The 24621-nt window shown below is 44.4% G+C and overlaps 1 protein-coding gene and 2 long non-coding RNA genes across 3 annotated transcripts; 1 reads left to right on the top strand and 2 right to left on the bottom strand.

The window, feature by feature from the left end:
* Positions 1-1176: 1176 nt before the first annotated feature.
* Positions 1177-16799, bottom strand: LOC132388344 (uncharacterized). The gene is made up of 4 exons (XR_009510212.1): positions 15759-16799; positions 14457-14607; positions 3549-3707; positions 1177-1810 (listed from the first exon to the last, which is right to left on the bottom strand). It is a non-coding gene; the product is annotated as an uncharacterized LOC132388344 (long non-coding RNA).
* Positions 1802-3517, bottom strand: LOC132388342 (zinc finger protein 229-like). Its single transcript, XM_059960680.1, has one exon. The coding sequence runs from the start codon at positions 3383-3385 to the stop codon at positions 1913-1915; it is 1473 nt and encodes a 490-aa protein (XP_059816663.1). The 5' UTR covers positions 3386-3517; the 3' UTR covers positions 1802-1912.
* On the top strand, positions 10935-15748 carry LOC132388345 (uncharacterized). The gene is made up of 3 exons (XR_009510213.1): positions 10935-11045; positions 12887-12980; positions 15424-15748. It is a non-coding gene; the product is annotated as an uncharacterized LOC132388345 (long non-coding RNA).
* Positions 16800-24621: the final 7822 nt, after the last annotated feature.

Genomic DNA, 24621 nt, shown 5'->3' with positions numbered 1-24621 from the left:
GTCTTACGTCATCCATGCGCTGGTGTGCTCAGTCTTTATCAGTTTAATAGCTTGGCTAATAATCACGTGACCAGCCCTCCCCCACCGCTGTCAACATAGGATTCAGGGGCTGCGCTATTCCCATTGGTGCAAAGCGATGTCAATCCCTTGTTACCACCAGTCGCAGAGGTGGACAAGTCGATGGGGCGTTACCCCCGCTGAGTTCGCCGCCCGCTCCGCCACATCACAGCGGAGTAAATGTCCGTTTTTTGATTTATTTCCATTTCCCTCCAAGGGAAGTTGGGGCGTTTGTGAAGCGTCTCCTGCGGCCGGAGTCTGATGTGTCGCCGAGAGGTGGAGACCGCTCGGCCCGTCGGTCTGATGCCAGCTCCCTGGGGAGGGAGAGGAGGGATTTTATTGAAAGGAAAAAGATGGTGTGACAGGGAGCGGACAGAATGTTTGTCCCGGTGGATATCCGTGGAAATGTTTGAGCCCACGGTGGTGGTGAGCAGAGGGATTCACATGGGAGGGGGGGGGGGAAAACACCGACAGACGGTTCACCTGCAAGTGGGGCTAAAGACAGGGGTAGGAGGTGAGTGGTTGGGGCAACACGGGGCTGCGGAAGATGGACATTTTTTGCACAGAGGATTAAAAAAGTGATTGGAGAGTATTTGTATTAGAGAGTGCAATGAAGTTTCAACAGACTGATCCCTGAAATGGTTGTGTAATCATATAAAGAAAGATCAAATGTGATAACCCTTTCATTTAGAGAATCGAGGACTGAGAGGTGAACACATTGCAATGCACATCATTACTGGCTGAAACAGGGATCCCAGTCTCTGAACAAGGGGGTGGATGCCTATATTTTATAATAAAACCCCTAATGGTTTACCTTTACCTCCTCTCCCAGTTTTATGCTTGCCCTGGTCCTTCACACCCACTTACCTGTTTAAGATTCAGCCCATTAGCAACAGTCAGCAATTCATTCTTTTTGGCTTTTCCTAATGCCTTAGGGGTTGGCGCTTCCAGAAATTTATAGATTTCCATTGCTGCTGATTTCCACACACAAATAAATTAAAAGGGATTTCCCCAATCAAATCAATAATTCATCGATCAATAGCCCCCAAATTTGTTACGAACCATAATGCTTTAGAAACAAGCCAGCAGCAATAGACTACACCTGGAGTCTGGTTTTGATGTTAAATCTGTCTTTATTAGAATCTACTTGTAAAATTGCAACTTCAACAAGATAAACAGAAGTTAACAGTGTTAAGCTTATAAATGTGTGTAAATGTAACTCCCAAACTATTGAGCTCAGGGGAAACAAGGCTTCCAGTCTTGAGATGGTAAAGTATGAAAGTTCAGTTGAACTACAGAATAGGCGATGAGAGAGAGTGAGTTATGATCCAGGGTAAATGGCGAGAGAAGTCAAATATGTAGAATTGCACAGGTTCCACGGTGGTAAAACGAGAGAACAGTTGCTGGAGATTTTATCCATCATTGTTCCAAATCCACATACAAATTATCATCGAAAGTGACTTGTCACAAGGGGTATTGTCTTCGTGAACTACCACACCACAGCCAGGCAAGGGTTAACACATAAGTGGTCTCCACAGGATGCGCCAAATCCGATCCACTCTTAAGGATCAAACGAGATGACAACCACACATTCGATGTACGGTGAATCGATAATTAACCCGTCCTTGTGGGCATAGGAAAGTTCCAAACAGTGACCCTTGGCCACTAGTTCCCTGGTTTCGATCCTTCCATTTTTCCTCCTTTGTCTCTGTCTGTCTCTGAGTGTCTGTGTCCTCGGTTAAAACTAAACAAGCTGCGAGCAATGAAAACAAGCAGCAAGTCAGACTGAGTTGGCATCCTAATCCCTGTCTCTCTCTCTTAAAATGACAGTCCACATCAAACAAAACCCAGGGATTCATAACAACGGCCAGTCCCCACTGTGAACTGACTGGTGTGCCAGTAGTTGTGATGACCGAGTGAATCCTATCCCACAGTCTAAGCAGGTGAACGGTCTCTCCCCAGTGTGAAATCGCTGATGACTCTGTAAGCTGGATGACTGAGTGAATCCCTTTCCACAGACTGAGCAGGTGAATGGCCTCTCCCCAGTGTGAACTCGCTGGTGTCTCTGCAGGGTGGATGACCGAGTGAATCCCTTCCCACATACTGTGCAGGAGAACGGCCTCTCCCCAATGTGAACTCGCTGGTGACTCAGTAGGGTGGATGACCGAGTGAATCCCTTCCCACATTCTGAGCAGATGAATGGCTTCTCCCCAGTGTGAACTCGCCGATGATTCTGTAGGTGGGATGACCGAGTGAATCCCTTCCCACAGACTGAGCAGGTGAACGGCTTCTCCCCAGTATGAACTGACTGGTGTGCCAGTAGTTGGGATGACCGAGTGAAACTCTTCCCACAGTCTGAGCAGGTGAATGGCCTCTCCCCAGTGTGAACTCGCTGATGACTCTGTAGGCTGGATAAATGAGTGAATCCCTTCCCACAGACTGAGCAGGTGAACGGCTTCTCCCCAGTGTGAACTCGCTGATGACTCTGTAGGATGGATGACCGAGTGAATCCCTTCCCACAGACTGAGCAGGTGAATGGCCTCTCCCCAGTGTGAACTCGCTGGTGTCTCTGTAGGGTGGATGAGTGAGTGAATCTTTTCCCACATTCTGAGCAGGTGAACGGCTTCTCCCCAGTGTGAACTCGCTGGTGACTCAGTAGGGTGGATGACTGAGTGAATCTTTTCCCACATTCTGAGCAGGTGAACAGCCACTCCTCAGTGTGAAGTCGCTGATGATTCTGTAGTTGGGATGACTGAGTGAATCCCTTCCCACAGACTGAGCAGGTGAACGGCTTCTCTCTAGTGTGAACTCGCTGATGACTCTGTAGGTGGGATGACTGAGTGAATCCCTTCCCACAGACTGAGCAGGTGAATGGCCACTCCCCATTATGAACTGACTGATGTGCCAGTAGTTGGGATGACTGAGTGAATCCTATCCCACATTCTGAACAGGTGAATGGCTTCTCCCCAGTGTGAACTCGCTGATGATTCTGTAGGTTGGATGACTGAGAGAATCCCTTCCCACAGACTGAGCAGGTGAACGGCTTCTCCCCAGTGTGAACTCGATGATGACTCTGTAGTTGGGATGACTGAGTGAATCCCTTCCCACAGACTGAGCAAATGAACGGCTTCTCCCCAGTGTGAACTCGCTGATGACTCTGTAGGTGGGATGACTGAGTGAATCCCTTCCCACAGACTGAGCAGGTGAATGGCTTCTCCCCAGTGTGAACTCTCTGATGTCTCTGTAGGTTGGATGACGCAGTGAATCCCTTCCCACAGACTGTGCAGGTGAATGCCTGCCCCCTGGTGTGAACACGTTGGTGTGCCATTAGGTCAGATGACCGAGAGAATCCCTTCCCCGAAATTCAGCAGATGACCAGCTCTGCCCAGTGTCATCTGAGCGGTGTGTCCACAGGTGGGATGCCCGACAGAATCCTTTCTCACACACAGAACAGATGAATGGCCTTGCCCAGTGTGAACTTGCTGATGTACCTTCAGTTGAAATGACCAAGTGAATCCCTCCCCACAGTCTGAGCAGGAAGGATGGTAGATTGAATCCCTTGCTCCACTTCTTAAATATCTGGACAGAGACAAAAAAACTGTTGTGCCGTGTTTGAGATTCCTGGAGACATATTCCTTCCCGTTTTTAACCTGTAAAAGATTTACAAAATCCATCAATGAGTGTAGGACAACATTTCAGATGAGATTACTTGAGTTGCTAAGATTTGATTTGGTATCACACTGTTACGGTGAGGTTAAACCCAAGTTGGAAGATAAATCATCTCCTGACTGGGCAGAGTGCTGGCATCTGGAATGACCATCAATTCCCATATGTGTTTCAAGTTCCAACTCCTTAAAGTGCAGGGTTACAAGCTGCAGCTGGATGCACTTCTTGTAAGTGAGGGCATCAGGGACACTACAGGTTTCCCCATCTTCCCTCCAATACCCCCTCTAATTTGTAATAACCAGTGTGTACATAAATCTTGCACTGTGCATTTTTTTTACCCAGTGACAAGATGTGCACAGTGAATTTTATATAGAGAGGTATTCATTTTCACAGCTAGAAAATCACAGTCAATAGGAACTTTGATCTCCTCTGGGTTCAATCCAGTTCATCTACACTCTCACACAACCTATGTAGCAGGCCTGTAATGGGTAATGAAGGATTTTCTCACCAAAGTTTTTGCATGTTGTCCCTATATTGTTTGCTTGCTAAGTTATGCTTTAACAAGTCAGATTTCCAAATATCATTCCACTTCTTCCCACTTGCAAATTCTCCAGCAACTTTTGCAACACCAGAATACACACAAATATTACCAGTTTCTATATTCTACATAAATATTTCCCCTGAACCCTCCCCCCCCCCCCAATGACTGACAGTGGTGAACTCAGTTTCTATATTCACCTGAAGCCTCCCCAAATTCTCCAGCAACGTTTGCATTGCCACAATACACACATCAGACAGAGACTGACAGTGGTGAACTCAGTGATGGCAATGCCAATGAATACGAAGGGAAGGGCAATAGTCTTTCTGTCTCACTGGAGTCTGGCACATTTGTGATGTGAAAGCTACTTGCTGCCCAGGGCAAAGGTGCTTGATATCATTCAGTACCCAGAGAGAATGGGACAATACATGCTCTCACCGGTAGAAAAGTCCAGAACAAGAGGAGGTAGAACAAGCAACAGACACAAAATGCTGGAGGAACTCATCAGGCCAGGCAGCATCTACGGAAAAGAGTACCAATGCTGAATTCCTCCGGGATTTTGTGTGTTGCTTGGATTTCCAGCATCTTCGGATTTTCTCTTATTAGTGATTGGAGGTAAAACAAAGGTGATTTTCTCAACTGGTGATGTAAAAGATTTTGTTCCCTTTCTCCGAGTTCCTAATCCTTGCCTTTATTATAGCTGGAGCTCAGCTCTGTCTGAAAGATCCATTGGTTCCCATTCACTCAGCAGCCGGAAGCTCCCCGGGGCCCGTGTACGGATCGTGGTGCTGAGAGACAGGGACAAGAGCAGTACTGTCCCAGGATTGTTGGCCATGGTGTCCAGATTTCACAGGAATTGTCGCGAAGTCGGTGTTTAAGATAAAAACACGGAGAATCGCTATTACCTGCACCCGACATTTTTAAAGCCTTCTGTGTACTGCGCGCATGCGTGATACTCAGGGACGTCCTCAGCCTGACACCTGCGCATTTCATCAGCGCTTTAGCACTGGCAAAATTCTTAATGCATGGCCCTATGGGTAATCACGATGCCATTAACCATTTCTGCAAGCACCGGTTCAATGTCCATACCTCATTTTTTTTATAGTGTGTATAGAAAAATTCTACAGCTGTTTTAACGTAGAAAGCAGCTCCCATAAACAATATACTCAATATCAACGTGTATCTCACGCCAAAGTAAAATGCAGATATAAAACACAGGAGATTCTGCAGTTGCTGGAAATACAGAGACACACACACACAAAATGCTGGAGGAGCTCTGCAATTCAGAGAGGAACTAAGCAGCAGAGTACACAGTCCAGGCATGCTGAAGGGGCTCAGCCTAAACATTGTCTTTTTATTCCTCTCCACATTTGCTGCCTGAAATTAACCACCTTTTTTTCCGGTCAACCAGTTTCCAAATGTTTCTGACCTTCCTTTTGTAGCCACATCCTGCTGGTCTGATTCCTCCTCCTCCTGGTAAATTCTAGACCCCATCGCTCTCTGGAGCCCCAAAGCCCTGACTCAGGCTGGCAACTTTTTTGTTTTTGACTCTGCACCATTGAAGATTCATTCGCTAGTCTGCTGTCAGACTTTAGAGGTGCATTGTGTTACGAGACCACAGGTTCGCTTACTGTGAGTGTCACTTTGTGCCTGAGTGAGGCGGGGCTGTGACGTTAGACACAAGGAGAGAGAGAGAGAGAGAGAGAGAACGTCAAAACCACAGTGAGCTCATCGTCTTATTCAGACTGGAGAAAATCATGCAAGTGTATAAGATGATGAGAGGCATTGGTCGTGTGGATAGCCAGCGGCTTCTTCCCCAGGGCTGAAACAGCTAACACGAGGGGGAATAGGTTTAAGCTGAAAAACTTAAAACTTGTTGTAGTTCATCCATGCAATTTTTAAATGCTTGCCATTGCCTTTGAATGTTGCGGAATCAACTAGAGAGCAGGCCATTCTACATTGTGCATTGAGCAAAAAGAAAGGGTTAGTTAGCAATCTTGTCGTGCGAGGCCCCTTGGGTAAGAGTGACCATTATATGGTGGAATTCTTCATTAAGATGGAGAGTGACATAGTTAATTCAGAAACAAAGGTTCTGAACTTAAAGAAAGGTAACTTTGAAGGTATGAGACGTGAATTAGCTAAGATAGACTGGCAAATGATACTTAAAGGGTTGACGGTGAATATGCAATGGCAAGCATTTAAAGCATGGATGAACTACAACAATTGTTCATCCCAGTTTGGCAAAAGAATAAGCCAGGGAAGGTAGTGCACCTGTGGCTGACAAGGGAAATTAGGGATAGTATCAAGTCCAAAGAAGAAACATATAAATTAGCAAAAAAATGTGCCACACCTGGGGACTGGGAGAAATTCAGACACCAGCAGAGGAGGACAAAAGGCTTAATTAGGAAAGGGAAAAAAGATTATGAGAGAAAGCTGGCAGGGAACATAAAAACTGACTGTAACCGCTTTTACAGATATGTGAAAAGAAAAAGATTGGTCAAGACAAATGTAAGGACCTTTACAGTCAGAAACAGGTGAATTGATCATAGGGAACAAAGACATGGCACACCAGTTGAATAACTACCTTGGTTCTGTCTTCACTAAGGAGGACATAAATAACCCTCCGGAAATAGTAAGAGACCGAGGGTCTAGTGAGATGGAGGAACTGAGGGCAATACATGTTAGTAGGGAAGTGGTGTTAGGTAAATTGAAGGGATTAAAGGCAGATAAATCCCCAGGGCCAGATGTTCTGCATCCCAGAGTAGCCCAAGAAATAGTGGATGCATTAGTGATAATTTTTCAAAACTCCTTAGATTCTGGATTAATTCCTGAGGATTGGAGGGTGGCTAATGTAAGCCCACTTTTTTAAAAAAGGAGGGAGAGAAAAACCGGGGAATCATAGACCAATTATTCTGACGTCGGTGGTGGGAATAATGCTAGAGTCGGTTATCAAAGATGTGATAACAGCACATTTGGAAAGAGGTGAAATCATCGGACAAAGTCAGCATGGATTTGTGAAAGGAAATTCCGGTCTGACGAATCTTATAGAATTTTTTGAAGATGTAACTAGTAGAGTGGATAGGGGAGAGCCAGTAGATGTGGTATACTTAGATTTTCAAAAGGCTTTTGACAAGGTCCCACACAGGAGATTAGTGTGTAAACTTAACACACTCAGTATTGGGGGTATGGTATTGATGTGGATAGAGAATTGGTTGGCAGACAGGAAGCAAAGAGTAGGAGTAAACGGGAACTTTTCAGAATGGCAGGCAATGACTAGTGGGGTACCGCAAGGCTCAGTGCAGGGACCCCAGTTGTTTACAATGTATATTAATGATTTTAGATGAGGGAATTAAATGCAGCATCTCCAAGTTTGCGGATGACACGAAGCTGGGCGGCGGTGTTAGCTGTAAGGAGGGTGCTAAGAGGATGCAGGGTGACTTGGATAGGTTAGGTGAGTGGGCAAATTCATGGCAGATGCAATTTAATGAGGATAAATATGAGGTTATCCATTTTGGTTGCAAGAACAGGAAAACAGATTATTCTCTGAACGGTGGCCGATTAGGAAAAGGGGAGGTGCATCGAGACCTGGGTGTCATTGTACACCAGTCATTGAAGGGAGGCATGCAGGTACAGCAGGCGGTGAAAAAGGCGAAAGGTATGCTGGCATTCATTGCAAAGGGATTTGAGTACAGGAGCAGGGAGGTTCTACTGCAGTTGTACAAGGCCTTGGTGAGATCGCACCTAGAGTATTGTGTGCAGTTTTGGTCCCCTAATCAAAAGGTTCACCAGATTGATTCCTGGGATGACAGGACTTTCATATGAAGGAAGACTGGATCGACTAGGCTTATACTCACTGGAATTTAGAAGATTGATGGGGGATCTTATTGAAACATATAAAATTCTAAAGGGATTGGACAGGCTAGATGCAGGAAGATTGTTTCCGATGTTGGGGGAGTCCAGAATGAGTGGTCACAGTTTAAGGATAAAGGGGAAGACTTTTAGGTCCGAGATGAGGAAAAACGTCTTCACACAAAGAGTGGAGAATCTGTGGAATTCTCTGCCACAGGAAACAGTTGAGGCAAGTTCATTGGTTATATTTAAGAGGGAGTTAGATATGGCTCTTGTGGCTAAAGGGATCGGGGTTATGGAGAGAAAGCAGGTACAGGGTTCTGAGTTGGATGATCAGCCATGATCATACTGAATGGCGGTGCAGGCTCGAAGGGCCGAATGGCCTACTCCTGCACCTACTTTCTATGTTTCTATCCACCGTCAACCCTTTAAATATCATTTGCCAGTCTGTCTTAGCTACATCAAGTCTCATATCTTCAAAGTTGCCCGTCGTTAAGTTCAGAACATTTGGTTCTGAATTAACTATGTCACTCTCCATCTTAATGAAGAATTCCACCATATTATGGTCACTCTTACACAAGGAGCATCGCATGACAAGATTGCTAATTAACCCTTCCTCATTGCTCAATACCCAGTCTAGAATGACGTGCTCCCTAGTTGGTTCCTCGACATGTTGGTTCAGAAAACCATCCCGCGCACATTCTAAGAAATCCTCTTCCTCAGCACCCTTACCAATTTGGTTCACCCAATCTATATGTAGATTGAAGTCACCCGTTATAACTGCTGTTCCTTTTTTGCACGCATTTCTAATTTCCTGTTTAATGCCATCCCCAACTTCACTACTACAGTTAGGTGGCCTGTACACAAACCCACCTGCGTTTTATGCCCCTTAGTGTTACGCAGCTCTACCCATATCGATTCCACATCCTCCAGGCTAATGTCCTTCCTTTCTATTGTGTTAATCTCTTCTCTAACCAGCAAGGCTACCCCACCTCCTTTTCTTTCCTGTCTATCCCTCCTGAATATTGAATATCCCTGGATGTTGAGCTCCTATCCTTGGTCACCCTGAAGCCATGTCTCTGTGATTCCAACCATATCATATTCATTAATAACGATCTGCACATTCAATTCATTCACCTTATTACAAATGCTCCTTGCATTGACACACAAAGCCTTCAGGCTTGTTTCTACCACACTCTTAGCCCTTATACAATTATGTTGAAAAGTGGCCCTTTTTGATTTTTGCCCTGGATTTGACTGCCTGCCACGTTTACTTTTCACCTTCCTACTTTTTGCTTCTACTGTCATTCTTCACCCCTCTGTCTCTCTGCACTTGTTCCCATCCCTCTGCCACATTAGTTTAAATCCTCCTGAACAGCAGTAGCAAACGCTCCCCCTCGGAATAGGAAGACGGACAGCCCTCAGTGATTCCAGTGTATGCTCCCTGGAAGCCTCAAGAAATGCTAATGATCATGAATCAGGCCCCAGATAGAAAAGAAAAAAACAGCGCAGTTTGCTCAGTGTGTCCACAGTACCATACAAATGTTTATTGCGACTCCTCAAGATTTAACTGCTGCATGATTCTCTCAGCTGATGAGAGGCAAAAAGGGAAGGCGGAATTGAGATACAGGAGTTACAGCTATCAGGAGTTACAGGTGAAAACCATAATGAGAATGAACAGACAGACCAGATTATTAAAGCCTTGGAAAGGGCTCTCCAGCAACCTGTAAACATCACTAAAGTACTTGAATGCAAACCTGAGCCTGGGGAATCTGGACCAGACTATTGAGAGCGATTTGTGGCCTGCTACTGCACCTTTGCAGGAGACCAAGCCTTTAATGATGGGAATCTTTCCCTCGAGTTCAATGCCCTACTGCTCCAATGCTTACCAACTGAGTTAGCCAACATGATTAAAACAAATAATATGGATTGGCCTGACAATGACCAAAATCGAATGCGATGAGCTTTGACATATCATTAGGACCCAAATTTCGAATCCCGATCAACCCTGAAGGGAACTAATATTAAAAGTGAATATGCTCAGCGGGAAGGACGCGAGCGGGCTATATCTGAGGAACAGAAATGGGAACAAAAACCTACCAAGTGACAGGTGGGGACAACAACCCATTTAGAAATTGACAAGAAGATCCTTCCAACCATGACTGCCAACCCTCAGGAAGAGCCCAATGTAATATTGCAAGTTGCTGGAAATCCAGTTCCATTTATGATTGATATGAGGGCAACCACAACCATTCTCGATCAGGAAATAGTATCGGAAAAGGGATTCCAGCTATCAGATGCTACAATCACTCTGTCAGTGTTCGAAGGCACGGAACGTACGTATTCACGTACCCAGCCACTGCAGGTGGAATTCCAGGGGAACCAGTGTGAGGTTTCATTTACTGTCACCACCAGACGGGGGTGTAATCTCGTAGGGAGAGACTTGCTCTGTCTGTTGGAAGTTGAGATTCTATGCATGGACAAGGATATCATGCTGGAACTGCGAACAACTGATAGCTTCCTCTGACCACCCAGTGGTGGGCACTTTATCTGGACTCCAGTACATTTGAACCCCTTCTTCCAGTGGCCGACTCTCATGTGACTCTGTGCTATGACCCTACGTGGTGCTCAACTGAGGAAAGCCAATATTATGCACCCCGAGGGACAGAAATTCCCAGTCACGGTGATTGGAGAGGTTAAAGGAAGAGACTGCATTGCATTTCTGGCCGAGGTTCCAGATTTCTTTTGGCGACAGACAGGACTGGAGGTTCCCAATACCACCTTCAGGGTCTGACCTGGGTTCAAGCCAATGAGCCAAGTGCTCCTGGCCTACACCATGACGAAACAGGCCTCCAGCACCAAGGGAGACTGGCAAGACTTGGCCGTGGGCCAACTCCGATACTAGAAGGAGTCTGAGGTGAAGACGGGACATCTGGTAAGACATTCTTTTAATAGTGACTGAACCCAAGATGTTGTACCCCATCTCTGGGCAATTTCAGTCCATGAAGTCCGCCCTCCTGTCTGGATCACAGTGAAAGAAGGACAGACTCTCCCAACCATTCTGCAATACCCTCTCTAGCCCATCCGGATCACTGTGAAAGAAGGACAGACTCTCCCTTCCATTCTGCAATATCCCCTCTAGCCCGTCCGGATCACAGTGAAAGAAGGACAGACTCTCCCATCCATTCTGCAATACCCCCTCTAGCCCGTCCGGATCACTGGGAAAGAAGGACAGACTCTCCCATCCATTCTGCAATACCCCCTCTAGCCCATCCGGATCACAGTGAAAGAAGGACAGACTCTCTCATCCATTCTGCAATACCCCCTCTAGCCCGTCCGGATCACTGGGAAAGAAGGACAGACTCTCCCATCCATTCTGCAATACCCCCTCTAGCCTGAGGCAACGTTTTATGAGGATGGAAGCTCTTTTGTGGATCCAGCAGGGAAACGATGCGATAGTGACAGACAGTGAAGTAACTGAACAGGCCTCTTTTGAAGCAGCTGTCTCCGCCCAGAAGGCTGAGCTGTTTGCTCTGACTCGTGCCTGTATCCCAGCAACAGACAGAAGTGGGAACGTTCACACAGACTCCCATTATGCATTTGGAATTGCACATGACTACGGGGCTCTCTAGGAACATGGGGATTCTTGACTTCCTCTGGCCACCCCATTAGTAATGACAACTTACTCACTGTTCTGCAGCTACCTCGAGTTTTGTTCTTCTCAGGGGGACGCCTCTGAGGAGGAGTGAAAACTGTGGTCCCATATGGGGTGCAAGAAAGTCCCCGGCCTAAGTTTTTGGATCACCTAGTGGGACAGGTTTGTGTTCCAACACAATTTTTACCAATACAATTTTTGACACACCTGGGAAAGGAGGGAATGGTTGGTAACCTGTACCCTGCACATCGGGTACGACTCCCTTGACAGGTGGATCTTTTTCATGTCTACAAGTTGATTTTATTGAATTGCCTAGAGTACATTGCTATAGATACTGCTTAGTTATTATAGATGTGTTTAATAGATGGATTGAAGCTATTCCAACTACCATTAATACTGCTGTGACTGTTGTGAAGGTATTATTATGGGAAATAATTCCCAGGTACAAGCCAGAGATGCTGAGTTCAACAATGGCCCACACTTTATGGTGAAAGTAAATGAAGGAGTATGTAACAAACTAGCTATCAAGCAACAATTCCACTGTGTACACCACCCACGGGCCGCTGGCAGTGTGGAAAGAGCCAATGGCACTCTGAAGAGTAAACTGGCCAGACTAACAGTGGAGACTGGACTCACTTGGTTGAAGGTCCGACCATTAGCCCGATTCCACATGAGGGTTACCCCACAGAGGAAAACAGGGTTGTCACCAGCTGAAATCATTTCTGGACGGCCCATGAGTACACCCTGGGAACAAAGTCTCAGGATTAAAGCCAAAGTGTATAAGAATAAAGAACCTTGGTTCTCGATGGATATTGGAACTCTGATAAAGAAGAGAGAGATGTATGACATGTGTAAGAATCAGGGAGCAAAGAAGGTACTTGAGGGGTATAAAAAGTGCAAAAAAATACTTAAGGAAGAAATCAGGAGGACTGAAAGAAGACATGAGGTGGCGTTGGCAGTCAAGGTGAAGGATAGTAAGAGCTTCCACAGATATATTAATAGCAAAAGGATAGTTAAGGGATAAAATTGGTCATCTTGAAGATCAGAGTGGTTGGCTATGCATGGAACCAAAAGAAATTGGGGAGATGTTAAATGTTTTTTTTGTGTCTGAATTTACTAAGGAAACTGGCATGGAGTCAATGGAATAAGGCAAACAAGTATTGAGGTCATGGAACCTATACAGATAGAAGAGGAGGAGGTGCTTGCTACCTTGAGGTGAGTAGATAAATCTCCAGGACCTGACAGGGTATTCCCTCGGACCTTGAAGGAGACTAGTGTTGAAATTGCAGAGGCCCTGGCAGATATATTTAAATGTCGTTATCTACGGGTGAGGTGCCAGAGATTTGGAGGATAGCTCATGTTGTTCCGTTGTTTAAAGCAGGCTCTAAAAGTAATCCAGGAAATCATAGGCTTGAAAGTTTGATGTAGGTCATGGGTAAGTTATTGGAAGGAGTACGAAGAGATAGGATCGACAATTATTTAGATAGACAGGGTCTTATTAGGGAGAGTCAACACGGCTTTGTGCACGGTAGGTCATGTTTAACAAATATATTAGAGATTTTCGAGGTGGTTACAAGGAAAGTGGATGAAGGCAAGGCAGTGGATGTTGTCTGTATGGACTTCAGTAAGGCCTTTGACAAGGTCCCGCATGGGAGGTTAGTTAGGAACATTCAGTCACTAGGTATACATGGTGAGGTAGTAAATTTGAATGGGAATTGAGAAAGGGAGAAGTCAGAGAGTGGTCGTGGAGGATTGCTATTCTTGAGTGGAGGCCTGTGACAGGTGGTGTGCCACAGGGATCAGTGCTGGGTCCATTGTTATTTGTCATCTATATCAATGATCTGGATAATAATTTGGTAAATTGGATCAGCAAATTTGTTGATGATACAAAGATTGGAGCTGTAGTGCACCGTGAGGAAGATTTTCAAAGCTTGCAGAGGGATCTGGACCAGCTGGAAAAATGGCAGATGGAGTTTAATACAGACAAGTGTGAGGTATTGCACTTTGGAAGGTCAAACCAATATAGAACATACAAGGTAAAAGGTAGGGCACTGAGGAGTGCACTAGAACAGAGGGATCTAGGAATACTGATAGAAAATTCCCTAAAAGTGGCATCACATGTAGATAGGGCAGTAATGAGATGGTACATTGGCCTTTATAAATCAAAGTACTGAGTATAAGAGTTGGAATGTAATGGTGTGGTTGTATATTGCAATAGTGAGGGGGAATTTGGAGTATTGTGTGCAGTTTTGGTCACCGAATTACAGGAAGGATATTAATAAGGTTGAAAGAGTGCAGAGAAGGTTTACAAGGATGTTGCCAGGACTTGAGAAACTGAGTTACAGAGAAAGGTTGAATAGGGTAGGACTTTATTCCCTGGAGTGTAGGAGAATGAGGGGTGATTTGATAGAGGTGTATAAAATTATGATGGGTACAGATAGAGTGAATGCAAGCAGTCTTTTTCCACTGAGGCTAAGGGAGAAAAAAAACCAGAGGACATGGGTTAAGGGAGAAGGGCGAAAAGTTTAAAGGGAATATTGGAGGTGGGGGCTTCTTCACAACTGTGTCTGACTGGTACTGGCATAACTGGTTCTTCTGGGCACATTCTGTCTCACTCCCAACTATTTTGTACCTTCCTTTGTACAGGTATGTAATGCCTAAAGGACCAGTGTTTGAGTAAATGAGACTCACCAAACTTTCTCCTGACTGAATCACTGGAATCTCCGAGTCATATGGGTCCTCTCCAGTCAGTGCTCTCAATCCTCGGGCTGGTTCACATGTTGCTGTTCCCTCGTCTTCAGTCATGCGTTTTCTTCCAATAAATCTCTCACCGCAGTTTTAACTTTAACATGAAAGATAATGAAGCACGTTAACAATGAAAAGGAGGACCAAACATTTCTGCTTAATGTTACTAGGAAGAAAACTCACTGAAATTTAAACGTTGAAGGCAAATATAATGATCTCAGTGAACAATCTTTTATTGTCCCTCACATGACACAGACGATACGGGATAAGAAGGAGCCATCATTCAGTCACGGTAAGATATAAGACACAGGAACAGAATTAGGTGATTCAATCCATCTGGTCTGCCCACCATTCAACCACGACTGATTTTTATTCCAACACCATATTCCTGTCTTCCTCCTGTAACACTGAAGCTACTCAGCAATCATCAGTATATTAATCTTCACAAATATACCCAAATGGCAGCCTCAAACAAATTCTGCGGCAACAAATTCCAGATATCAGACATCTCTTGGCCAAAAAATTTTTCTCATCTCAGTTTTAAAGGGAAGCAAGTTTATTCTGAGACTGTGCTGTCAGATCACAGACTCCCTGTCTAATGGAAACATCCTCTTCATGTCCAGGCTATTCAGCATTTGGTAGGCTTATTTAACCATACATCCCTCCACCGTCCCTCTGAACTCCATCGAGCACAGGTCCAGAACCATCAAATGCTCCTCGCACATAAAGCCGATCATTCCTGAGATTATTCATGTGAACCTCATTAGCAACAACTGTACTGAACACATTTCCAGCAATAACAGACAAAATGGTACCAGATAATTAACAGGGAAAAGTTGTGCTTTCTTTACTGTTATACTATCACTCCATTTCCAGGTTAAAACTGGTCCATTTCAGGAAATTTGTATTACAGATCCTAGGATACAGATCTTGTCTTGCCTATACTGGAGTGACCGCCGGCGCTGGGCTATAAACGTGCAGGAGTAATGTGTGGCTAAGTGCCTTGCTCAGGAACACACCACGCTGCGTGGTGCTGAAGCTCGAACCATTCATCCCCTTGACATCCCAGTCCATCGCTAAAGCAGGCAATGAAATCAAAGATCCCCACAACCTGGGACGTTCACCTTTCACACCCACCCCAGTCCGGGAGAAGACACAACAGCCAAAAAGCCCCACGACAAAAGCGAGGAGCCCCAGGACAAAAGCGAGGAGCCCCAGGAAGCGAGGCGAGATCAGGGAAGTTAATACCTGAACACAGTCAGTGGCCAAAATCAACCACGTGATCTGGCGTCACAAAGCGGAGGCGGGGCGAATCTGCGGCACAAGACACAAGTGACCTGTCTGCGAGTCTTCCATTTCAATTCTGCTGAAACAGACAGCCTGGGCTCCTGGTTTGGATCGTTCAATGCAGATTAAGTTAAGTCGACACATTTCTGACGAGCCCAGATAGCTGGAAAATAGATGATTAACTGGCCCTCAGTTCCGGGCTCACGGCCAACATCAGATCTCCCCGCTCGGGATCGGTCTCAATACCGAAGTATTGAAGTGATATCTTCGGCCCGCAGAGAGTGATCTCGAAGGAAGAGTCGAAAGTCTTTCCCGAACACACGGCCGACCCACTTCAGCTCTGAGCGGAGAGGATACACCGTCCACCCGGAGACTGTGAACATGCGCGAAGAGATTGTTACATCATCGGGAGGCGGGGCCACGCAGATGCTGCGGTTAAATGGGAGGGGCAAATGGGATTACTCGTCAGGATTGGTGACACCTCCCCCCTCCCCCCAAGGCAGAGACTCCAGCTACTCATTAGTCAGTGGAAAGAAGCAAACTTGCCGCTCACATCTCATCTCACCTTAAATGTATTAGACATTTCAACCCCCAGGAAAAATATATCGTCTGTCCACTCTATCTATTCCTCTCGTAATCTTATAATCGTCCATCCAGTCTCACCCCAGCCTGCGCCGCTCTGGAGAAAACAACACAAGTTTGTCCAGCCTCTCGTTATAGCTCATGCCCTCTAATCCAGGCAGTGTCCTGGTAAACCTCTTCTGTGCCCTGTCCAAAGCCCCGACATCCTTTCGAGAATGGGGGCGACCAGAACTGTATGAAACACTCCAGATGTGGTCTAACTAGTTTTATAAAACTGTGTTACGAGCTGCAACGTTTTAGAAACGAACCAGCAGCAATAGAGTTCACACTGGAGTCTGGTTTTGATGTTAAAATCACTCTCTTTATTGGTATCTATTTATAATATAGTAACAACGAAATAAAGGAAAGTTAACAGTGTTAAGTGTATATGTGTGTAAATGTATTTCCCAGACTATCGAGTCTGAGGGAACAAAGCTTAGAGTCTTTAAATGGTAAAGTAGGAAAATTCAGTAATCTACGGAATAAATGATGGGAGAGAGATGCTTGTAATCCATGGTGAAACGTAAAGAAAAGGCCGTTACTTCAAAATAACCGTCGACGAAGTTCTTATCCGTTGAATCCGTCCACAGACGAGTTATCAGCGAAAGTGACCTGACAGAGGAATACCGTCTTCCCGGGGTTACCACACAACATACCCAGGCAAGGGTTAACACAAGATATTCCAAAACCCACTCCTATGGATTATACGAAGTGACAGCCACACACATTCGTTGTGCTTCCGTGTACCGTGTACCGTGGGCCGAGGAGACTCTCAACCCTCAGCTGCGAATAACTGAAGCGATCAGCTTTTGCAGTCTCTCTCTCTCTCTCTCTCTCTCTCTCTCTCTCTCTCTCTCTCTCTCTCTCTCTCTTTAGACTGGCCGACTGCCTGTCTGCAGTTCGCTCTCTCCCTCTCTTCTGGTTCAGTCCACACTCAGCGCTATCAGCCTGTGACTGACGTCATAGTCCCGCCTCCTCACGCCGGCGCTCTTAAAGAAACAGTCACAGTACGACCGCAGGCTCGTAACAGCCGCAACACAACCTCCCGACTTTTGAACTCAATGCTTCAACTAATAAAGACAACCACGCCATTTGCCTTCTTAACCACTGGATCAATCTGTTTCAGTCTCTTTCAGGGAGCGATGCACTTGGAGTCTAAGATCCCTCTGATCATCGACACTGTTCAGGGTTTTGCATTTAACAGTGTACTGTCTCATACATTCGACCTACCGAGCTGGCAAGATGATCATCACTAATCAAATTTCACTGAGATTTCTCAGGTCCTGTTGAATTTATTGCCAAGTGCACAAGTACGGGAAGGTACAGGTACAGAGGAACACTGACTTGTGGCAGCATCACACGCAAGTACATTCACATAACACACAGAACACAAATTATACGATGCTCTGTCAGTAACAATCTCTAAATATGTTTTATATCATTAACAATATATAAAATACATTGTGTCATGATCAATAGTAAAATGTGCATTTTGTGTCAATAACAGTCTGGAAATGTTGAATTTGGTCCCTGTCTCCATTCCTCCTGCAATCCACAACCAGCTCCTCTTTTTTTGTCACAATGAGGGAGAGGTTGTTTTCTTGTGTCGGGGTGATGACGTCTTCTCTGTAGGCTGCCTCGTTATTATTTGGGATTCGGCCAGTCAGTGTAGTGTATTCAGCAAATTTAATTAACAGATTGGAGCTGTGGGTGGCGACACGTCATGGGAATACAGAGAGTAAAGTAGGGGGGCAAAGAGACACCCCTGTGGGGTATGTGTGCTGAGGGTCAGAGAGACAGAGGTGAGGGAGCCCACTCTTACCACCTGCCGACGATCTGACAGGAAGTCCAGGATCCAGCTACGCAAGGCAGGGTGAAGGCCGAGGTCTCTGAGCTTCTTGTCGATACTTCACGCCTTCGTATGGCTACTGCTCTGCCCATGACTGCAGAGAACTTTGGAGAGCAGAGAACATCAGGGAAACAAGCCTCCCCTCCATGGACTCTTCCTACTCTTCCCCTGCCTCGGAAAAGCAGGCCATGTACTCAAAGACCCTCACATTACCTGGACATTCTTGCTGCAAACCCGCTCTCCCATCGGGGAAGAGATACAAAAGCCTTAAAGTGCGACACGCCCGGCTCAAGGACGGTTTCCTGTCTACAGTTACAAGCTAAATGAATAATAAAATGGACTCGACCTCACAATGTAACTCGACGTGACTCTGCACCATATGTCTAGTGATTGTTTTGCCAGTTTCATTTTTCATTTTTAGAATCTTTTTTATTGATGCTTAATCTTCTACAGCTATATAATGATGCAAAACGTCAATAGATTAGTATGTACACAGTTAATAAAGCTGAAAAAAAACTGATCGTAAAATATAAAAATGGAAACAAATATATATATATAGAAAAATAAGGGAAAAAAGTGTCCCATCTAACGCGGAAAAAAACCCAGTAACCAGAAAAAAAGGGGAAAAGTCCATTAGGAATGAACCCTCCGGAGCAATACGTTTGACCATTACCTAATTTTTTTTAAAAAGAATCATCAACCGTCATTTCACACTTATAAAAAAAATAAAATTGGACGGAAAACATACAGCAACATTCAAATTAAATGATAATATTTGGCAAAAGAACCCCATCTTCTCTCAAAATCGAATCGAGGATCAAAAGTTCTACTTGTATTTCTTCCAAACTAAGACATAACATTCCTTGAGAAAACGATTCAATGAATGTAGGGGAAGAAATATCTTTCCGTAATAAAATAGCCCTTCTTGTCAGTAGAGTAACAAATGCAATTACATGTTGATCTGAAGATGAAATACCCTGAATATGATGTGGAACTTTACCAAATAGAACAGTCAACCTATTAGGTTGTAAATTAATTTTCAGAGCTTTAGAACTTGTAGAAATAAAAGATTTCCAAAACTATTTTAATGAAGAACTTGACCAGAACATACGTGACAAAGTAGCCACTTCAGTTTTACATCTATCTCAGCATTTGTCTATACTGGGAAATATTTTAGATCGTCTCTCCTTTGTTAAGTAATAACGGTGAACAGTTTTAAATGGAATTAAACAATGGTTGGCACATTCAGAAGAGGAATTTACATTTTTAAAAACTCGAAGCCAATCTTCATTAACAAAGGTCATATTAAGTTTTCTCTTCCAATCTTGTTTAATCTTTAGTGATAGGTTCTCGTTTGGTAACAAAAATAAATGATACATTCTGCCAATGGAACCTTTCACAAAGGGATTCAATTTCAAAATGGCATCCAACAAATCAGATTCTTGTAAACATGGAATCTTAGGTAAATAATGTTGTAAAAAATGTCAAAACTGTACATATTGAAAAACATGTGTATGAGCGAGAGAAAATTTGTTAATTAACTCTTCAAAGATCATCAATCGGCCATCACAAAATAAATCTGTAAAAGAAAGGATCCCTTTATTTTTCCATAGGAGAAAAATGGGGTCAGTTGTTGAAGGTATAAATGAGAAGTTTCGATGTAAAAAACTAGTCATCTTAAATTGTTTAAAATTTTTTGAAACACGAAACTGAACCCAAATCCGTAGAGATTGTTTAATAACCGTGTAAAAATTTAAATTTGGAATTTTAAAGAGCTGTAAAAGTAATGGAGCTCCTAATATTGAAGTTAAATGAAATTGTTTAACTGCTTTTAATTCCAAATCAACCCACAATTGATTTTAGTTCTTATCAAGACAATATAACCAAAAACAGGATTCTCTAATGTTCACAGCCCAATAATACAGTCTTAAATTAGGAAGTGCAAGTCCACCATCTTTTTCAGATTTTTGTAAATGATACTAATTAATTTATTGTTCCAAATAAAGGAAGAAATAAGTGAGTCAATTTGATCGAATTTTTTTTAGTTAAAAAGATAGGTATATTTTGGAAAACATATAAAAATCTAGGTAAAATCATTTTCACAGCATGAATACGACCGATTAAAGAAAAAGTAAGTGGATTCCATCAGGAAAATTGTTGTTTCCTGGAGACCATTAAAGGAAATGTATTCGCTTTGTAGAGATATTTATTTTTTTTACAAATTATAATATCTAAATGTATAACGTTATATAAAATACATTGTGTCATGATCAATATTAAAATGTGTATTTTGTGTCAATAACAGACTGGGAAATGTTGAATTTCATCCCTGTCTCCATTCCTCCTGTAATCCACAACCAGCTCCTGTGTTTTTGTCACAGTGAGGGAGAGGTTGTTTTCTTGACACCACTGTGTCGGGGTGATGACTTCTTCTCTGTAGGCTGCCTCGTTATTTGGGATTCGGCCGATCAATGCAGTGTAGTCAACAAATTTAAATAGCAGATTGGAACCCGCCACTGCAGATCAAGAAGGAACAATATACGAATCTTGGGTCTTCCTGAGTTGGTCGAAGGCAATCGACCTTCAGAATGTTTTCCAAAGCTGTTCGCTCGTTTGTTTTCTGACGTTTTGGAGACTCCGCCTGGAATAGACCGGGTACACCGAGCCCCGGTGTTTAACTCCTCTTCTCAACAGAAACCTCGACCTGTGACCATTGCTTTTCATGACTTTCAAACAAAGGTTACCATAGTTCGCCAATATCGTCGGTTAGGTATGATGAAGAAGATAAGATAAGGCTGGTCGAAGATTATTTGCCCGGGGCATTAAGTGAACGTTTTAAGTATGAAAGAAAAGTCATGGCTGCGTTATATAACAGAGACTATAAACCTTCACTAAATTACCCCGCTCGCCTCAGGATCATTTTGAAAAATGAAATGTTGTCTTTCATCCACTGACATTCTTTGTAAACTTTTAACAGTGTAAAGAATTCAAAGGATTTGTCGATAGGAATATCAAACACAACAACACGTTAGCTCCGCTGTATCTATCAGGTCACCAGCGCTTGAGTGCCACCGGTCCTTGAAAGTGGAGACGGAGATGCTGGAGAAGACAGCGCCCCTCTCGCTGCAAGGAGAGCGCGAGCACGTGTCCATCTCCGTGATCTGATTGGATACATCGCCATGACGTTTACCAGTGTGACGTCATTCACTGGCTCTCATTTTGGAAGGGATTCAGTGGCACATCGCAGATACACCAACAGCTTCGCTCTGGGAAGCGGCCGTTCACCTGCTCCGTGTGTGCGAAGAGACTCATTCAGTTAACCCACCTTGTGATGCTCCGGTGAGTTCACAATAAATAGAGGCCACATTTCTGTCCGGAGTGAGCAAAGAGTTTTACTCAATCATCCCAGCTGCTGCAACACCAGCAACTTCACATCAGGGAGGAAGTTCAAATCAGCTCCGTGTTAAATGTTTAACCATCACGGTGACTGAAGGCAGCTGCTCATCGTAGCCAGGACTGAACCCTGGTCACTGAGCATTGGAGGAGTCCGTTCTGCTGATGTTAGCCTTAAACTAGACTGATGTTTAATATTGTGGATCTGTGAAAGATAAATCAGTTTTATCAAATCCCGTGTGTCAGGTACTTACCGTCTCCACTACACTCACTATGTACACTAGAGAGGGCACTCGGCCCATCTGGTTTCAGCCCATGTTTCTGTTCCGTATCAGTTTATGAAAATCTATCCCTGCCGTTCCCCTCTCGCTCTCCCTGAGATGACAGGTTGCAACTAGTCACCATTCCGTGGGATAGGAAATTCCCCTTGAATTCCATAGAATCACAGAAATCTACAACACATTACAGACCTTTTGGCCCACAATGTTGTGCCGACCACGTAAATTAGTCTCTAAACTGCTTAGAATTACCCTACCGCATAGCCCTCTGTTTTCCTAAGCCCCATGTACCTATCTAAGAGTCTCTTAAAAGATCCTATTTTATCCGACTCTTCCACCGTCGCTGGCAGTGCATTCCATACACAATCGCCACTGTTGTTTAAAAATCTTAGCTCTGACATCTCCTCTGTACCTACTTCCAAGCAGCTTAAACCTATTCCCCCTCGTGTTAGCCGTTTCAGCCCTGGGAAAAAGCCTTTGACTATCCACACGACCAATGCCTCTCATCATCTTATACACCTGCATGAATTCCCTGCATGATTTTTGCCCGGGCTGAACAAGACGATGAGCTCACTGTGGTTGTGACGTTGTTCAGGGCTCCGGACGAAGTTGGTTAAACTCCTTCTTCCCCGCTCTTTTCAATGTTTTCAGTCATTCTCACTAATTTCAAAGGTCTTCGCTTCGAACTGCTGGGTTGTTAATGAACATCTGAAGTCTGACAGCAGACTAGCGAGTGAATGGAGCAGAGTCAGAAACCAAGTTGCCAGTCAGGGATTTGGGGCTCCAGAAAGAGATGGGGCCTGGAGTTTACGAGGAGGAGGAAGAAGAGAAACTGAACCTGTAGGATGTGGCTACGAATGAAAGATCAGACACATTTGGAAACTGCTTGATTGAAAAAAAAAACTGGTTAATTTCTGCAAAATACTGGAGGAAATCAACAGATCAGGCAGCAAATGTAGAGAGGAATAAATAGACTACGTTTAGGCCGAGACCCTTCAGCATGCCTAGACTGTGTACTCCTCTGCTTAGTTGCTACCTGAACTGCACAGTTCCGCCAGCATTGTGTGTGTCTGTGTGTGTGTGTGTGTGTGTGTGTGTGTGTGTGTGTGTGTGTGTGTGTGTGTGTTTCTAGCAACTGCGGAATCTCTTGTGTTTTATATCTGCCTCTGTAACAGGGTTATACGAGAGGCATTAGATAAATAGAATGCCTGTTGATATTGAGTATATTGTTTTTGGGTGCCGCTTTCCACGTTAAAACAGCTGCTGAGTTCTCTACACAGAAAAAAAAACCCTGAGGTGTGGACATGAAACCGGTGCTAGCAGGAAAGTTTAATGGCACCGCGATTACCCATAAAGCCCTGAGTTTAAAATTTCGCTGTTTCTGAAGCAACGATCAAAAGTGCAGGCATCAAGGTCGATGACGTCACCGAATAGCACGCATGCGCGCCGTACACAAAGGACCTCCGGAGGATCGGTAAAGGTAAGAATGATTTTTCGGGCTGCTATCTTAAACACCGACTGAGGGACATTTGCTGTGAACTCTGGACATCATAGTCCGCAATCCTGGGACAGTCCTGCTCTCTTCCCTCTCTCTCAGCCCCGCGATCCGTACACGGGCCCCGGGGAGCTTCCGGCCGCTAAGGGAATGGGAACCGATGGATCTCTCAGACAGAGCTGAGCTCCAGCTATCTAAAATGCAAGGATTAGGAACTCGGAGAAAGGGAACAAAATCTTTTACATCAGCAGTTGAGAAAATCACCTTTGTTCTATCTCCGATCACAAACAAGAGAAAATGTGCAGATGCTGGAAATCCAAGCAACACACACAAAATGCCGGAGGAACTCAGCATTAGGACTTTTTTCAATAGATGCTGCCTGGCCTGCTGAGCTCCTCCAGTATTTTTTGTCAGTTGCTTGAGCTACCTCCTCTAGTTCTGCACTTTTCTACCGGTGAGAACATGTTTTGTCCCGTTCTCTCTGGGTACGTAATGATATCAAACACCTTTGTCCTGGGCAACAAGCAGCTTTCACATCACAAATGTGCCAGACTCCAATGAGACAGACTACTGCCCTTCTCTTCATATTCATTGGCATTGCATTCACTGAGTTCAACACCATCTGTCACTTGGGAGAGGGTTCAGGGGAAATATTTATATACAATACAGAAACTGGTGTTACAGTATTGTGGTGATGCAAAATTTGCTGGAGAATTTGCAAGTGGGGAGTGATATTTGGAAATCTGACCTTTGAAAGTATCATTTAGCAAGCAAATCACATATGGACGGTTTGCAAAAGTTCTAGTGAGAAAATCCTTCATAACCCACAACAGGCCTGTTACATAGTTTGTGTGAGAGTGCTGATGAACTCGATCAAACCCAGAGGAGATCAAAGTTCTTATCGACAGTGATTTGCTAGCTGTTAAAAGAAATACCTCCCTATTTAATATTCAGTGTGCATGTTGTCAGTGGGTAAATATTGCACAGCACAAGGTGTTTCGGCACACCGGTCATTACAAATTAGACGGTACATTGGTGGGAAGGCGGGGAGACCTCCAGTGCCCCTGATACCCTCACATACAAGATGTGCATACAGCTGCAGCCTGTAACCCTGCATTTTAAGGAGCTGAAGCTGGAAATGGATGAATTCTGGATCATCTAGGAGTTGGAGGGGGTGATAGTTATAAC

The sequence above is a fragment of the Hypanus sabinus genome, unplaced genomic scaffold (genome assembly GCF_030144855.1).
Source record: "Hypanus sabinus isolate sHypSab1 unplaced genomic scaffold, sHypSab1.hap1 scaffold_301, whole genome shotgun sequence".
Lineage (NCBI taxonomy): Eukaryota > Metazoa > Chordata > Chondrichthyes > Myliobatiformes > Dasyatidae > Hypanus > Hypanus sabinus.
The sequence above is the reverse complement of the archived record's forward strand: the minus strand, read 5'-3'. Positions and strand labels throughout refer to the sequence as shown.

What these genes read in the sequence shown, in the direction of transcription:
- LOC132388342 (XM_059960680.1), bottom strand. Translation starts at nt 3,385, where the DNA reads ATGGCACACCAACGTGTTCACACCAGGGGGCAGGCATTCACCTGCACA.